Below are 18,303 nucleotides of genomic sequence, written 5' to 3'. Positions count from 1 at the left end.
GGCAAGGCTTTCTCTTTTAGGAGGACACTTTTAAAAATGTACATAGCCTTACACCTAACATATTTAAAATCTACCATTATAGAAATATCTCAATAAACATACAAAAAACCAAAACCCAAACCCTTACCAGATCGATTATGAAAGCTTTGTTTTCCTAATAGTAAAAAATTAGGCACAACACAGAATAGGAAGCATTTGAGATATTTCTAAAACTATTTTTAAAAAGGAAGTTACAATATAGTATAGGTAGTATATAATTCCCTTTTTGTTGAAAGAGACAAAACAATTAACAGATGTTGGCTTATGTGTGTATAATCAAGCTGGAAGAAATATATCAAACTTTTTACAGCTATTACCTTTAAAAGATTAAATTATGGAGCATGTTTACTTTTTGTGTAATCTATTTTTGCTGACTTAATTATTTAACATAATTTTTTTATTAAAAAATTTTATTTTTTGTTTATGTTTGAGAAAGATATATAGCGCCATATCCAAATATTAATCCTATGTCTTCTATATATTACACATATTCAGTCTTTTTTTAACTTAGGTTATGATATCTTTCACTGTATTAAAGGTTTAAGATTTTACATATTCAATTTCATAGCTTCTTGCAACTTCCCTAACTTGCAAATTTATTTTAAAAATGTGAGTTTTTTTGCTTGTTTTTCTAAAATTGACTGTACACTGTAAGGTTTAGAGCTTTCATTTTTTTTTTCTAGTGGGGGAGAAAGAGTGTGGGGGAGGGCCAGAGAGAGAGGGAGACACCAAATCCAAAGCAGGATCCAGGCTCTGAGCTGAGCTGTCAGCACAGAGCCCAATGTGGGGCTTGAATCCACAATCCATGAGATCATGACCTGAGCTGGTCAGGCTCAGGCACCCCACAAATGATTTTTTTAAATGAAAGAAAAAGCAGTGATTTATTAATACAAGTTTTGAGATGGTTTCTAATTAATAGTGAAATTAAAAAATTTCAAGAGCAGGAAGAGTTCTAGTAGCAAGGTGTTTTTAAAAGAGTACAGTTGACCCTTGAACAACAAAGGGGTTAAGGGCACCAACCCCTTAACATAGTCAAAGATCCATGTATAACTTTTGACTCACCAACAACTTAACTACTAATAGCCTACTGTTGACCAGAAGCCTTATCAATAACATGAACAGTTGATTATATTTTGTGTATGTATTATATACTATATTCTTACAATAAAGGAAGCTAGAGAAAATGTTAAGAAAATCATAAAGAAGAGAAAATAGATTTATATCTATCAAAAGAATCCACATGTAAGTAGATGGACTCATGCAGTTCAAACCCATGTTGCTCAAGGGTGAGCTGTTCCTTATTTAGAGGTACTTAGTGAAATAATTCAAGGATGTAGTATTTGCTTCCATTTCTGAGTTGAAGTAGAGACAACACAAGATTAGCCATGGCTTCCTAAGTTAGCCAGTAACCTAAGTTAAGTCACTGGTCCATGGGGCTTGTCATAACATACTCTCTACTTTGGCATATGTTTGAATATTCCATTTAAAAAGTTAAAAATATGTGCCAAAAACAATGTACCATCACAACTCTACAGAATAATAAGATATTCTTAAACAACTAAACTAGTATAACTGAATATTATTAAATGTTGATCAATGATCACCATGCTCTTTACTTAGCAAAATTGTGTTTCTAGAATTTTATAGGATGGTATGATATTTCTTCATTATAATACATTTCGCTAAAATAATAACTTCAGTTTTAGGAAATATAGTCTATATGGAGATGTCAAATTTGGTAGAAAGCTCCTGGTAAAGTTACTCTTCTTACTAGGCATCGAAGGAGTACGGTAATTTTTGTCACCACCAATTAAAAACTTTTATGAAATAGGACTGTTATAAAACAATTAAACCTTGCAAATGCACTAGTCTCTAGGAAGAAAGTCCTGGAGGAAATTCTGCTTATTAAAATTGCAATTTTAGTTTCCATTAAAAGGAGAATAAGACAACAGAAGATGGGTTGGCAAGACAAATTATTTCTTAATGTCAGTTGAGCTTATTTCCAATGAGATAACAGATCTACACCAGGTTGGGTTCAGTACAATTTTGTCTCCTCAACTCATTTATCTAATTCAGTCATCTTGATTATAGCCTCATGGACTTCATTTTCAGAGAAAGAATTCTGTAACAAACAGCCCACACAACATGCTGATTACTGAACAGTTAATTCTAATTAACTTGGGCATGGCAAGAGAATTTTGATAAAGTCCTAGAATACAAATATAGTCTGCTTATACTAGACTAACTTATATAAAAAACCCACAGCAAAGTCTCCAGACAAAACAAGAGAGTCAAAGAGATCTAATTTAAAGAAACAAATGAGAAAATTAAAATCACAAATAATTTATTCTTCCGTTAGAGTTGATACAGTTTTAAATAGCAACAAAGTACACAGTGGTGGAAAATTGGCACAGAACCTATAAGCATTTTCAATCACAATAAGGCTGTCCATGCTTTATCTGTTCAAACTTGATGTCCATTTTCTACTGACCAAGTTGAAAAAATTCTATTCTGACCTTAAAACACACACGCTCTCTCTCATACACACACAGAAACACATTAAAATTCCTTTTGATTACAGTATATTGAGAACAGTACATTTTGCTTATTCAAATTTATGGCACCCCTTCTGTTTTGTTTCCAGTTAGAAGTGGGAAAAACCAATTCAATTATAAAGAATACATCTTATTCCCTGGGCATAGGCAACTATGATGAAAATAGCAACTTACCTTTGGGCTAGATGTTTTCAGATTATGCTTAAATAATTGTGGTTATAAACTTCACAATGCATGATTTCCTGCCCAATGCAATATCCCTGAATTTACCTAAAATAATCAGGCACAGGACAGTCTCAAATATGATTAAATATGCCATGCTAACAAAGTGATCTAGACTGCAACCTTTATGCTTTTAATACAGATCAGAATAAACCTCATCAATAAGCATTTTCCTAAACATCTCTTTGTGTTATATGAACCAACATAAAAAAGGGAAAAACTTAAATGTGTCCTTTTATAAATGGCATTATTTCCAGTGAAGAAAGTTGAAATAAAGGTTTGTAAAGTCTTCTGAACTATTCTATTTTATAAACCAATTATCCTTCTAATGTTAAAAAATAAACTTACTGGATCAGTGTTGACTCTTCTTTGATACCATTTAAAAAATGCTTTGATATTATTCACTAAGTTCCCTGATTATTCAAAGAAAGTAAAATTAACACTTCCATTTTCAGTTATTGCTATTTTAGGAGAGAATTACCACTTCATTTACATGAAACTGCTACCTAGATTCCTCAGATCCCACATGAAGTAATTCTTATTGCCTCACATTTTAAAACTGTATTATAAATGATCTTTATAAAAAGGTTTTAATCCACAAAACTGGAAAGCTTTTAAAAAATGTCTTTTTACTCAAAACTATCACAGTGCCCTTGATTATCTCACAGATAAAAGGGATCTGAATTTCCTCTAAAGAACGTAACAGTGGACATATGGTGTGCTTTGTCTTCTCCCTCACCTTTATCTTTTATAGTACACCATTTTGAGACCCACACAATCAAGCATCCACCATGCTCCAATCCACATCAACAGAGGATTTCTGATTCTGTCCAATGCGTAGTGTACCGCCTTGCATATTCACATGAAATAAACATAATATACAAAATATTGCTGCTGTAAAAAGTGTACATTTCCCTCATCCCCTTACAAAAGAATCTGTGGAAAAGTATTAAATTCCCTTAACCTTCATAAACATACAAAGCTGTTCACACCTTTCAGTCTGTAACAGTCCATTTGAAACACAGTTCCCAAATCATTGCAAATTGGTTATGTCATTGTATTTTCTGTCCAATGTTGCCATCTAGAGTAGAAATGTGAAATCAAGAGTATTTTTTAGCTACTAAAGCCTTGTTACAACTAAGCCACAAAGGCTGCTTACTGATGAAACAGCCACTTATCCACAAGGTTTTTCCAAAAACTAGATGGAATGGAAGGATCTCTTCACACAGAGGTGTCCACAGTGCTGAGGTGACAATATGGCTGCTAATAGATACTGGCTATTGGAATGTAAGTACTTTTTCACTGCTGGTAATTTCCATACTGTCCCTAAAAGATAAATTTAAAAATGCAATTAGATAATGATTTGACCATAATTTGACCATAACAGTTTAGCATAGAAAATTATAAATAAATCTTAACACTGTCATACTACAAAAGCAACTTTATCAACAACAAACAGAAATTGTTATATATTTAGTACACAGTATCTCTGTAATTGCTCCTGATATTACATTCAATTGCAAATGGATTTCAGAGCCTTTGAACCTAGAATAGTACCTGTCACATAGTAGGAATTTAAATGTTTAGTGAATTTTGTTGGAACTCTACTGAGCAAGAATGAATGAGAAGTTCTGGTTCTGAATCCTGGTGTGGTTATGTACTGTGTATTAATTATGTGTTAGTGTAACAACTTTGTAACTGTTTACCTTACTATAATTACTATTATGAATTAACATCAATGGCACCTGTAATAAGTAGCAGGGATGGAAAGGCACCTGGGAGATAAAGGGAAAAGAACCTTCCATCCATACTGAAGAAGCTTGGCTTTTCCCTGAGGCCAACAAAATGTCAGCAAAGGCATTCAGACAGGCAGCTGGTACATAAAGTCAAGAGAAGTGTGTTTCATTTTTTAAAAAAAATTTTTTAATGTTTATTTATTTTTGAGAGACAGAGAGTAGGGGTGGGGGAGGGACAGAGAGAGAGGGAGACACAGAATTAGAAGCAGGCTCCAGGCTCTGAGCTGTCAGCACAGAGCCTGACACAGGGCTCAAATCCACACAACAGTGAGATCATGACCTGAGCCAAAGACAGACGCTTAACCAATTGAACCACCCAGGTGCCCCTTGTTTTTGTTGCTTTTAATAAGGTAAACTTGAGCCTGTGGGCTGACAGGACAGAAGAGAAAAAAAGAGGACAGATAAAAAGAAGTGATAAATGAGGTAGAATTCTACAAGGGAGGTAAAAAAACATGGTAGGGTTAGATTTTGGAGAAGAGAAGGAACATCTCCTCCTTGAAAAGGAAGAAGAAAGGTAGAAGAGAACCTACTTTAAAAAGATTTCTTAACTGTGTTTAAAAGAGATGCTCATAAAAGCACCTATTCTCCAAAAACAGTACTCATAGGAAGCACATAATCAGCTAATTGTTTCCTTTGGCTAAATTTCCCCTTCCAAGTCACATTAATTATTTCATTTCAAGAAAGTATTCTAGGGGCTCAGTCTGACTCTTGATTTCAGCTCAGGTCACGATCTCACGGTTTCAAGAGACAGAGCCCCGTGTCAGGCTCCGTGCGCTGACAGCTCAGAGCCTGCTTGGGATTCTCGCTCTCCTTTTCTCTCTGTCCCTCTCCCACTCATGCTGCTCTCTCTCAAAATAAATAAATTAAAAATGGATGGAACTAGAGGGTGTTATGCTAAGCAAACTTAGTCAGGGAAAGACAAATATCCTATGACTTCACTCGTACGTAGAATGTAAGATACCAAACACAAGGGAAGGGAAGCAAAATATAATGTATATAAAATACAACATAAAAACAGGGACAAAACATAAGAGACTCTTAAATACAGAGAACAAACTGAGGGTTTCTGGAGGGGTTGTGGGTAGGGGGATGGGCTAAATGGGTGAGGGGCATTAAAGAAGACACTTGCTGGGATGAGCACTGGGTGTTATATAGGGGATGAATCACTGGAATCTACTCCTGAAATCATTATTGTACTATATGCTAACTTGGATGTAAATTTAAAAAAATAAAAAATAAATAAAATGTTTTTTAAAAATTAAAAAAAAGAGAATGTATTCTAGAAATAAACTACTTCTATACCTTAGGATAGTACCCTAAAAGTTTATGTTTCTAAAGAAGAAGATATATTTGAAAATCTCTTGAATGCCACTCTGTATCTAATGGAATCATGCACTATAAAGAGAGTTAAGTATTTTAAAAATATTAATGTACTTCCTATAGTTATATTCAGCAAAATTTAAAGTTAGTGCTCATCTTGAAATATTTATGGGTAGGGGCGCCTGGGTGGCGCAGTCAGTTAAGCGTCCGACTTCAGCCAGGTCACGATCTCGCGGTCCGTGAGTTCGAGCCCCGCGTCGGGCTCTGGGCTGATGGCTCAGAGCCTGGAGCCTGTTTCCGATTCTGTGTCTCCCTCTCTCTCTGCCCCTCCCCCGTTCATGCTCTGTCTCTCTCTGTCCCAAAAATAAATAAACGTTGAAAAAAAAAATTTAAAAAAAATAAAAAAAAAAAAGAAATATTTATGGGTAGAATATCAAATCTAAAATTTGTTTCAAAATACTCTTAAAAGAGGGGCGCCTGGGTGGCTAAGTCAGTTAAGCGTCCGACTTCGGTTCAGGTCATGATCTCACGGTCCGTGAGTTCGAGCCCCATGTCAGGCTCTGTGCTGACAGCTCAGAACCTGGAGCCTGCTTCGGATTCTGTGTCTCCCTCTCTCTCAGGCCCTCCCCCGTTCATGCACTGTCTCTCTCTGTCTCAAAAATAAATAAACGTTTAAAAAAAAAATTAAAAAAAACTCTTAAAAGAAAAAGGTAGCATGGGAGGTATAAAAAGCAACATTAGCAAAATGTTGATAATTGCTGAAATTGGTTGGTAGGTATACAGGGATCCATGATATCCTCTCTTTTGTATTTGTATAAAGATTCCTATAATACAAAGTTTAGAATAAGAACTAGGCAGTCAATGCTTAGCATCTAGGAACGTCTTATTCAATTGCTTAACTCATCATAGTATTTAGATAATCTAAGTCCCAACTCTATTGTTAACTTTCTGAGTCTAAAAATGCTCTTTGAGACTCAGTTTCTTCACTTAAAAGGTAAGACCACTAACATCTCCATCTCTAGATCTTAATTTTCTTTCCATTCATGGTGACATTAATTCCTACCTCATCAGTTTGTTAGGGCACTTAAATAAGAAAGGACATTTTAAAAATTATAAGGTATCATAAATAAGCAAGCCTCAATGCTGGAGGGAAGAGCTCCCCTAGTCAATGTGTGTAATGAAGTATTAATGATGAAAGTGATTGCACATATTATGAATCATGTGAAAGCAAAAGAGAGGTTAAGAACTTATATATAAGTTCTTATATATAAGCTATATAAATATAAGCTATAATTTATCTACTATATTATGAATTACTTGACAGTAGTGAGGTCTTAGCCATCCTTATACCCCAAGTACTGAAGAGTGCCTGACACTAATTTATAAGACTTCTTCAATAATGTATGCCAAATACTTTATTCAACCAATTACAAACATTTACTGAGCAACTATTATATGCTCATCACCATAATAAATTTGAAAAACAGGGAAGGTAAAACTTAGAAATAAATAAAGTACAATGATAGAAGTTCTATAGAGTTCAGAAACGAAAAGATTAGGGGCGCCTGGGTGGCTCAGCTGGTTAAACATCCAACTCTTGATTTCAGCTCAGGTCATGATCTCACAGTTCGTGAGTTCAAGCCCTGTATCAGGCTCTGTGCTGACGCGTGGAGCCTGCTTGGGATTCTCCTCTCTCTCCCTCTCTCTCTCTCTCTCTGCCCCTCCTCCACTCATGTTCTCTCTCTCAAAATAAGTAAACTAAAAGAAAAAAAAGAAATGAAAAGGTTAACACAGCTAAAATAATTAGAAAAACATTTCAGAGAATGTAGAAACGTTAAGAAAATAGTAAAAATATGAATAGCAGAGAAAAGAAAAAGGGGTATTTCAAATAAAGGAGTAACTAAAGCAAAGGTATGACGGAAAAACGGGTAAAGAATGCTGAGGCAAGTAGGGAGTAAAAAAGGAATATACAATAATGAGAAGCAGAAGCTAGTAATTACTTGGTAATACAGAACGTGGACTAACAGAAATAAGTCTGGCTACTATTAATAATAGCTAACTCTTAATATATCTCAATAACTAACACCTTATACACACCTTGGTGTGTCAGACACTAATAAATGCTTTGTGTCCATCTATAACCTATACAGTAAATATTATCTCCACTTTATAAATGAAGAAGTTGCACTGAGAAATTAAGTAAGTTGACCCACACTTGATCCCACTGCTGGAATCAAATCAAACCACAAGCAAGGCCAAAAAAGTATACTGTATATCTGCAACCATTAGCAAATTCTAGGGTTAAAAGTATGGGTTTGGGAGCCAGAAACCAATTTCCACTACTTAACATGAACTAGTATGAACTCCACTACTTAACAGCTTCTTGCCCTTGAGAAAGTTACCTATCCTCCTTTCCTCGATTTTCTCACCTGACAAGGAAGAGTGATCATACTCTCCACCTGAAAAAGTTATTACAGAAGAAAAACCTGAAAACGCTCTTTGGATTACTCAAGAACTGACATTGCTGGAGACAGCCTATGAAAGTGAGTTCTAGTCAGTACAGGTTCTAGTCACTCAGAATTTGCCACCCAGCTGTACCACTTCTTGGCTCTGTCATCTTGGGTAAGTCACTACAACTCTCTAAACCTCAGTTTCTCTATGTCTGCTTTTTCAAATTTTTTTTTTTAATTACAAAATTCCTCTGATTAGAGTGTAAAGAAATAATGAGAAAGAAAGACAACAGAGTGGAAGGATCCTGCCGTGATGAAGGTAGGAGATGTTGATGGTCTCAACTAAGATAAGGCAGTGGTTACAGAGAACTGGAAGGAGGATTAACAAGATTCTGTCATGTATAAGATGGAGAGAGGGAGGAAGACTTAAATATCAAATATGGCACCTGGCATTCTAACTTAATGATAATACCTCTCTTCTTTGATAGAGAATATAGAAAGGAGGAGTTAAGTTTGGGTAGAAAAATTATGAATTTGTTTTGCTTATGCTACATTGATATACTTATGATACATCTAAGTGGAGATGTCCAGTAGGCATCTGATTTTGAGAAGCAAGAGTCAGACTGGAAATAGAGATCTAGGAGTCAACAGCATGCTAAACTGAAACCATGTGAGTAAATGAGATTATCTAGGGAGAGTATATTGAATGAAGAGTCTCTAGGCTAGAAACCTGAACAATACCAATCATCTTTAAATTTCTTCCTTTTAAATGTTTTTGAATGCTTATTTATTTTTGAGAGAGAGAGTGACAAACAAGAGTGTGAGCGGGGCAGGGACAGAGAGAGAGGGAGACACAGAATCTGAAGTAGGCTCCAGGCTCCGAGCTGTCAGTACAGAGCCCAATGCAGGGCTGAAATCCACAAATGGTGAAATCATAACCTGAGCTGAAGTTGGGACGCTCAACCGACTGAGCCACCCAGGCGCCCCAAAATTTCTTTTATTCATCTAATCAAATAAATCTTAAAATTATTCTGTCACAGTACTTTTTAGGGATCCCTCCCTCTCCTCTCTCTCTTCCCTTCCATTCCTTTCTTTCAGTAGGCTTCACGCCCAGCAAGGAGTCCAACACAGGGCTTAATAAACTCATGACCCTGAGACCAAGAGTGGGATCCTTAATCCACTGAGCCACCCAGGCGACCTCTTTCTGTATTCTTATGAGCACCATCCATGTTTAGGAAGTAAAGGCCTTATTTACTCACTTACTTATACTTTATTTATCAATATCTACTGACTACTTGAGATGTTCTACTAGGTGATGGAAACTCAAAAGTGACAAAAAAATAGACATGGTGCTGTCTTTAAAGGACTGACATTCTAGGGGAAGGGAGCATGAAATACGTAATATATAATCTGTCAATGGAGATACATGCTATGTTGAAAAATTTAAACATGTAACATAATTAATGAAACTTCCCGACTAAAATGAGGAACAAGGCAAGGATGTCCCCTCTCACCACACTTTTACACCACTATACTGGAATTCCTGGGTTATGCAATAAGGGAAAGAAATAAAGATATGCAGATGACATGATCATCTAAGTAGAAAACCCCAAAGAATCAACAAAAAAAATCTTCTGAAACTAATAAGCAAGGATCGGGGCGCCTGGGTGGCGCAGTCGGTTAAGCGTCCGACTTCAGCCAGGTCACGATCTCGCGGTCCATGAGTTCGAGCCCCGCATCGGGCTCTGGGCTGATGGCTCGGAGCCTGGAGCCTGTTTCCGATTCTGTGTCTCCCTCTCTCTCTGCCCCTCCCCCGTTCATGCTCTGTCTCTCTCTGTCCCAAAATAAATAAAAAACGTTGAAAAAAAAATAAGCAAGGATCATAGGATACAAGGTTAATATATAAAAATCAATCATTTACCTATATACCAGCAATGAACAAGTGGAATTTGAAATTAAAAACAGTACCATTTATGTCAGCACCCCCAAAAATGAAAATCAGATACAAATCTAACAAAATATGTATAAGATACATATGAGGTAAACTAAGAAAGTGATGCAAAAAAATCAAAAAGAACCAAACAAATGAAGAAATGTCCCATATTTATGGATAGGAAAATCAACATTATTAAAATGTCAATTCTTCCTCACTTGATCTAAAGATTCAACAAAATCCCAATCAAAATTCCAGTGTTATTTGTGGTTACTGACACATTGATCCTGAAGTTTACAGTACAAGAAGTATAAGACCCAGAAAAGAAAACAGCCACACAGTATTGAAGAAGAACAAAGCCAGAGGACTGATACTTCCGACTTCAAGACTTACTATAAAGTCTCAGCAACCAAGACAGTGTGGTATTGGTGAAAGAACAGAAAAGTAGATCAATGAAACATTACAGAGAGCCCAGATATCAACCCATATAAATATAATAAACTGATCTTTGGCAAAGAAGCAAAGGTAATACAATGGAGCAAAGATAGTCTTTTCAACAGCATTAGAATAACTGGACATCCACGTGCATGACTCAAGACACAGATCTTACACCCTTCACAAAAATGAACTCAAATTGGATCCTAGACCTAAATGTAAAATACAAAAGAGTAAAACTCCTAGAAGATAACATAGATGAAAACTTAGATGACTCTGGAATTTGGTAATGACTTTTCAGATACAACACCAAAGGCACAATCCATGAAAAAAATAACTGGTAAGATGGACTTCATTAAAAGTAAAATATTCGACTCTACAGAAGACAGAGCAAGAGAATGAGAAGGCAAGCCATGAAGGCAATACAATATTTGCAAATGACACATCTAATAAGGACTGTTCCCCAAAATATACAAAGAATTCTTAAAATTCAACAATAAGAAAACAAACAACCCAATTAAAAAATGGTCCAAGACCTGAACTGACACCTGACTAAAGATATAAAGGTGGCAAGTAAGTGGATACGAAAAGATGTCCACATCATGTCATTTACAGAAACGCAAATTCTAATAATGAGATACCACTACACACCTATTCAAATCGCCAAGATCCTGAACACTAACAACACCAAATACTGGCAAGGATGTGGAAAGACAGAAACTCTCAATAATTGCTGCTGAGAATGCAAAATGGTAGTCACTATGGAAGACAGTTTGGCAGTTTCTCACAAAACGAAAAGACTCTTACCATATCATCCAGCAACCATGCTCCTTGGTATTTATGGAAATGAGTTGAAATTTATGCCCACACAAAAACCTGCATACGGAAGTTTACAGTTTTATTCATAATTGCCAAAATTTAGAAGCAACCAAGATGTCTCTGAGTAAATGGATGGATAAACAAACTGTGGTACACCCAGACAATGGAATATTACTCAGCCCTAAAAAGAAATATGCTATCAAGCCACAAAAAGTCCTTAAATGCATATTATTAAGTGAAATGCCAGTGAAATGAAAAGGCTACATACTACCTGATTCCAAGTACATGACATTCTGGAAAAGGTAAAAATATGAAGAGATCACTGGTTGCCAGGGATTAGGGAGGAAAGAGAGATGAATAGAGGGAGCAGAGGAATTTTAGGGCAATGAAACTATTCTGCATGATACTATAATGGTGGATATATGTCATTATACATTTATCAAAACCCATATAATGTACAACACCAAGAGTGAACTCTAACGTACACTATGGGCTTGGGGTGATAAAGATCTCTTGATGTAGGTTCACTGACTATAACAAATAGAGCACTTTGGTGTGGGATATTGACAGCAGGAGAGGCTATACATATATAGGTTATGCCCATATATGAAAACTCTCTGTACTTTCTGCTACATTTTGCTGTGAACCTAAAACTCCTCAAAAAAAGAAAGTCTATTTTAAAAAAATATTAAAACATGGGGCACCTGGGTGGCTAAATCAGTTAAGTGTCCAACTCTGATGTCAGCTCAGGTTATGATCTCACAGTTCACGGGATCAAGCCCTGCATTAGGCTCTGCACTGACAGCACAGAGCCTGCTTCGGATTCTCTCTCCCTCTCTTTCTGCCCCTCCCCAGCTCAAGCATGCGCACACATGCATGCTCTTCTCTGTCTCTCAAAATAAATTTAAAACAAGAATTAAAATATGTTTCCAGTCAAGATGGACCTCCAGCATGAAACAACCAAAAACCACTCAACACATATGAAATAATCCTATTCAGGACACAAGGTAACAAAGGACACCAATCTGAGAAACTAGGAACAAATGAGGTGAGCCCTCTGTATGTTTTACTGCACTGAGAGTCTCTACACTGCAGTGTGTGGAGTGAAACTAAGGCTGAGTCTGAGTTAGAGAAATAAAGCTTAGAGTCTGGAAAGAGAACAGGAGATAGAGTTCACAGGATCAAGTACCAGAAAGGAAAGAAATGCAGAGAGAGAGAACTGTGGAAATCTGAAGAGGAATTCTCTTGAGTATTCAGCATAGTACTGATATGCAAATGTATGCAAGGAAAAATACCAACCGCAAGGATTAGGGGAAACAATATTTGGCATTCATAAAGAAATAGTGCTTATTCCCACCAGCCAGAGTGAAACACCTTACAATTCAAGGGCCTGGGTGGAGTACTCAAAAAGATTTTACCTCAGTAGTAGAAATACTTAGCCCAGGACTAAACACTGCTCTGGTCCTGCCTAACAAACCTTAAAAGCAATCCTCATAAGATCAAGCTGTGTCTAAGTTACTTACCTGTATCCTAAAACAAAGCTCCAGTATATTTCTAAGAAGACATACGTTATCTATCACCCAACGAAGTAAAAGTGTTATTCACAGTTTCTGACATAAAATGAAACATAATCATGCATTCAGAGGATGAGGAAAATGACCCATAATGAGAAGGAAAAAAACAAACAATTAATCAAAAGAGACCCAGATGTTAAGAATTATCAGAGAAGGATATTAAAATAGTCATCATACTTGTATTCCATATGTTCAAAAATTTAGGCAGAGACATGGAAGATATAAAAAGGCCCTAAACTGAAATCCTATTTAAAAAACCCAACTTGAAATTCTAGAGATGAAAAATACAATGTCTGAGATGAAAAATACCCGGGAATGGATTAAAAGCAGATAAAAAATGAATAGGAAAACATCAATGAACTTTAAGATATAGCAAGAGAAACTACCCAAAACAAAACAGAAAAAAAGGGAAAATAAAAAATAGAGGATCAGTGTACTATGGCACAACTTTAAGCAATCAAATATGCACATAATTGAAAAGGACAGAAAGGGATATAGAGGTAAGAGACAGGAAAACTACTTGGTCAGAATGTTTCCAAATTTGATCAAAAACCATGAAGCCATAAATCCAAGAAGCTATATGAACCCCAAGCATAAAAAACAGATAATTTCACAAAGGGAAAATCGTAAAAAACAGCCAAAAAAAAAAAAAAAAATCCTGTCAACCTAGGATTCTATACCTAGAATAAATATTTTCCAATAATGGAAGAGAAATAAACACCTTCTTGAACATACATAAGCTGAAGACCTGCATTACAATACACATTAAAACAAAGTCTTTCAGGAAAAGGAAAATGATACCAGATGGAACTATGAATCCACCATAGGAGTGAAATGAATCCACCATAGGAGTGAAGAGCACCAGACATAGTAACTACATGAGTAAATATGTAAGATTTTTTCTTATTACTGAAATATCTTTAAAGGATAACTGCTTTTTAAAAAACAAAAAAATTCCATGTACTATATAGTTTATAACATATGTACAAGTAAAATTTATAACATTAACAGAAAGTTGAAAAGGAAAAAATGAAAGTAAACTATTGAAATGGTTCATACTATACATAAGGTGGTATAACATCACTTAAAATATGTTACAAAATGGATGAACCTTAAAAACATTATGCTAAGTAAAAAGAGCCAATCACAAAACATCACATGTTGCATGATTCCATTTATGTGAAACATCCAGAATAGGAAAATCTATACAGACTGAAAGTAAACTACCTGTTTCCCAGGGCTGGGTGTTTAGAGATAAATGACTATACTGGAAAAAGAAATCCCATTTAATAGTACACTCTAAAATGTTAAGTGAATTGAAGTTCATGAATTAATCAATAAAGATGGTTTTCTGGGGAGCCTGGGTGGCTCTATTGGTTAAGAGTCTGACTCTTGGTTTTGGCTCAAGTCATAATCCCATGGTTCATGGGATTGAGTCCCGCATTGGGCTATGGAATGACAGCACAGAGCCTGCTTGGGATTCTCTCCCCTCCCCCTCCTCCACTCACACTCTCAAAATAAACTTAAATAAATAAATAAATAAATACATAAATACATAAATAAAATCTATAAAAAAATGTTTTTTAAAAGCAGAAAAAAATTGTTCAAAATAAGACAGAAAAAGAAATGGAGAATAAAGAACAATAAAAAAAAATCAAGATGACAGATACAACCATATTCATAATTACATAAAACATAACGTTCAAAGCCCCTCCATTAAAAGGCAGAGATTGTCAGATTGAATAAAAAAGAAGGACCTGACAAATGCTGCCTTCATGAAATACAACTCAAACATAAAAACACAAATATGTTCAAAAAAAGGGATAAGGAGTGCCTGCCTAGCTCAGTTGGTAGCGCATGCAACTCTTGATCTCAGGGTTGTTAAGTTCTAGCCCCATGTTGGATGTAGACATTACTTAAAAATAAAATCTTTAAAAAAGAAATTAAAGGATAAAAAAGATTTATAATTCTATCACTAATCCAAACAAAGTTAGCGTGGCTATATTAATATCAGACAAAAAGACCTCAGAGCAAAGAATACTATCAAGGATAAAGGAAGTTTTTTCATAATAGTAAAAGGAGTACATTAATCAACACATAAAAATCCTAAAAATGTGTAAACCTTAAGAAGGTAGCATTCAGATATATGAAGCAGGGGCACCTGGGTGGCTCAGTCAGTTAAGCATCTGACTCTTGATTTTGACTCAGGTCAAGGTTTCAGGGTTGTGAGATAGAGCCCTGTGTCAGGTTCCACACTGGGCGTGGAGCCTGCTTTGGATTCTCTCTCCCTCTCCTCTGCCCCTCCCCAACTCATGCTTGCTCTCTCTCAAAAAAAAAAAAAAAAAAAGATACATGAAGCAAAATGGAAAGAACTGCAAGGAAAAATAGACAAACACAAATTATAGCCAGAGATTTAAAATATTTTTCCCAATAACTAATAGAGTAGAAAGAAAATCAGTGAAGATATAGGGGACTTGAATAACACTATCAACCAACTTGATCTGACATTTATAGAACATCCTCACAGACCAGATTCTGGGCCATAAAGTAAGTCTCAATAAATGTGGAAGAATTCAAGTCACATTAAGTATGTTCTATCATGAGGATGGAATTAAACGAGAAATAAGTTACAGAAAAATATCTGGAAAATCTCCAAATATTTAAAAAGTAAATTACATACTTTTAAATAACACTTGGATCAAAGAAGAAATCAGAAGCAAACTCAGGAAATATTTTCAACTGACTGAAAATAAGAACATAATATACACAAATTTGTGGGCTGCAACATAAGAAGTACTTAGAGGGGAATTTATAGCAATAAACATCTATATTAGGAAGTGGGGCAGTTCTTAAATCAATGAGAATTCAGCTATTACCTCAAGAAACCAGAAAAGAAGAGCAAATGAAACCCAAAGCCAGCAGAAGTAAAGAAATAATAAGAGGGCAGAAATCAAGGAAACAGAAAAACAAATGGGGATGGGGTGGGGGGAGGGAATCTATAAAACCAAAAGCTGGCTCTCTCTGAGAAGATCAATAAAGTACATAAAAACTGCTAGGCAGATTAACTGGGGGAAAAAAAGAGAGAAGAGAAGATACACATTCCCAATATCAGAAATGAAAGAGGTAGTATCACTACTGATACTAGAGATACTAAAAGGATAAAAAAGAAATCAACAAAACAAATGAAATGGACAAATCCCTTAACAAATAGAAACATCTCTTCAAGAAGAAACAGATAACCTGAATACCTTATGTCTAATAAAGAAAATAAATTTGTAATTAAAAACCTTCCTGCAAAGAAAATCCAGGTCCAAACAGCTTCACTAGTGAATTGCACCAAACATTTTAGAAGGAATAATACTGATTTCATCCACATCCTTCAAGAAAACTGAAAAGGGATCATTTCTTCCCAACTCACTTTATGAAGCTATTTGATATTTTGATAACAAAATATTTTGTTATTTTGATAACAAAACCAGATAAAGGCATTAAAAGAAAACTAGAGTCCAATATCCCTCATAGATGCAAAAACTGTTAACAAAATTTTAGCTGATCAGCTCTAATAACATATAAAAAGGATAATACATAGTTTATCCTAGCTACGCAAGATTGATTTAAAACTTGAAAATCAAAGAATATTATTTAACATACTAAATTTAAAAAGGAAAGCTATGATTCCTTCAAAAGATATGGAAAAATCATTTGACAAATTTCAGTATTCATTCCTGATAAAAATTTGCAGCAAACTAGGAATACAAGCAACAAGTTCTATCTGATAAAGGATATCCACACAAACCCTACACATCTCATGTAAGGCTGAAAGGCCGACTGTTAACCCCCTAAGAGCAGGAGTAAGACAAAAGATGTCCACTCTCACTATTTATATTCAACATTGTGTTAAAGGTTTTAAGGTGAGGTTAGATTAAGGGGAGAAAAGCGGAGCATTCAGATTGTAAAGGAAAAAATAAGTCTTTTTCCACACACATGATTTCTATGTGGAAATTCTGACAATCTACAAAAAAACTACTAGAAATAATAAGTGAGTTAATATTACAGTTCTGGTAAAATATCAATATAAAAAAACAAACTGTACTTTTATACAACCAGCAATTAACAATTGTAAATTAAAATTTTAAAAAATTTACAATAGTATCAAGAATATAAAAATACCTAGAGATAAATCTGACAAAACCTATGTTAAGACCTGTATGCTGAAAACTATGTAACACTGCTGAAAAAAAAATTTAAAGGGACATATGCCATGCTCATAGGATGGATACTCACTGACCTCTTGTTAAGATACAACTCTCTGCAAATCTATACGTGTAAGGCAATTCCCATCAAAATATCTGTAGGCTTTTTGTAGAAATTGACAAGCTGATTATAAAAATCGTATGGAAATGCAAAAACCCAAATGCCTAAACAATTTTGCAAAAGTTAAAGCTGAAAAACTAACACCCGATTTCAAAACTTACTGTAAAACTATAGTAATAAAGACAGCATGGTATTGACATAAAGACAGAGAAATAGGTCAGTCCAGAAAGACATATTTATGATTTTCAGCAAAGGTTCAAAGACAACTCAGTAAAGAAAGGCTAATCTTTTCAACAAATAGTGTTGAGAAAATCAGCTATCCATTTGAAAAAATAAGATGCAAACTTCAATTCGTGCTTCATAGAAAAATTAACTCAAAATGGATTATAGACTTAAATGTAAAGCCTAAAAATATAAGGCTTCTAGGGATGCCTGGGTGGCTCAATCAGTTAAGCACCCAACTCTTGATTGCAGCTCAGGTCCTGATCTGCGAGATCAAGTTCCGTGCTGGACTCTGCGCTGACAGTGCAGACAGAGCCTGCTTGGGATTCTCTTTCTCCCTCTCTCTCTGCCCCTCCCCTGCTCATGTTCCCCCCCGCCCCTGCCAAAAATAAAGTATAAAATTAAATTAAATTTTTTAAAAATATAAGGCTTCTAGAAGAAAGCATTAAGAGAAAATATTTGTGACTCTGGGTTAAGTGAAGATTTCCCACACATAAAACCAAAAGCATGATCCATAAAAGACAAAATTGATAAATTCGACTTCATAAAAATGTTAAAGTTCCTGTCTTCAAAAAAAATGTTGAAACAATGAAAAGAGAAGCAACAGACTGCAGAAAAATATTT

At 35.2% G+C, this 18,303-nt stretch overlaps 1 protein-coding gene across 5 annotated transcripts in view; it reads right to left on the bottom strand.

Moving 5' to 3' along the window:
* Window positions 1-2,366: 2,366 nt before the first annotated feature.
* Window positions 2,367-18,303, bottom strand: part of SS18 (SS18 subunit of BAF chromatin remodeling complex) — an 88,773-nt gene continuing 72,836 nt past the window's right edge. For all 5 annotated transcript variants that reach the window (XM_047086925.1, XM_047086926.1, XM_047086921.1 and 2 more), the window contains one exon: window positions 2,367-4,142. In XM_047086925.1, the coding sequence (XP_046942881.1) occupies window positions 4,116-4,142 (27 nt within the window). In that variant the 3' untranslated portion in view covers window positions 2,367-4,115. The remainder of the gene's footprint in view (window positions 4,143-18,303) is intronic.

The sequence above is a fragment of the Lynx rufus genome, unplaced genomic scaffold, assembly GCF_022079265.1.
Source record: "Lynx rufus isolate CCGP_SWC_20201006 ecotype Redwood Valley unplaced genomic scaffold, mLynRuf1.p SCAF_22, whole genome shotgun sequence".
Taxonomy (NCBI): domain Eukaryota; kingdom Metazoa; phylum Chordata; class Mammalia; order Carnivora; family Felidae; genus Lynx; species Lynx rufus.
Note: the sequence above shows the minus strand (reverse complement) of the source record. Positions and strands in the feature narration are given on the sequence as shown.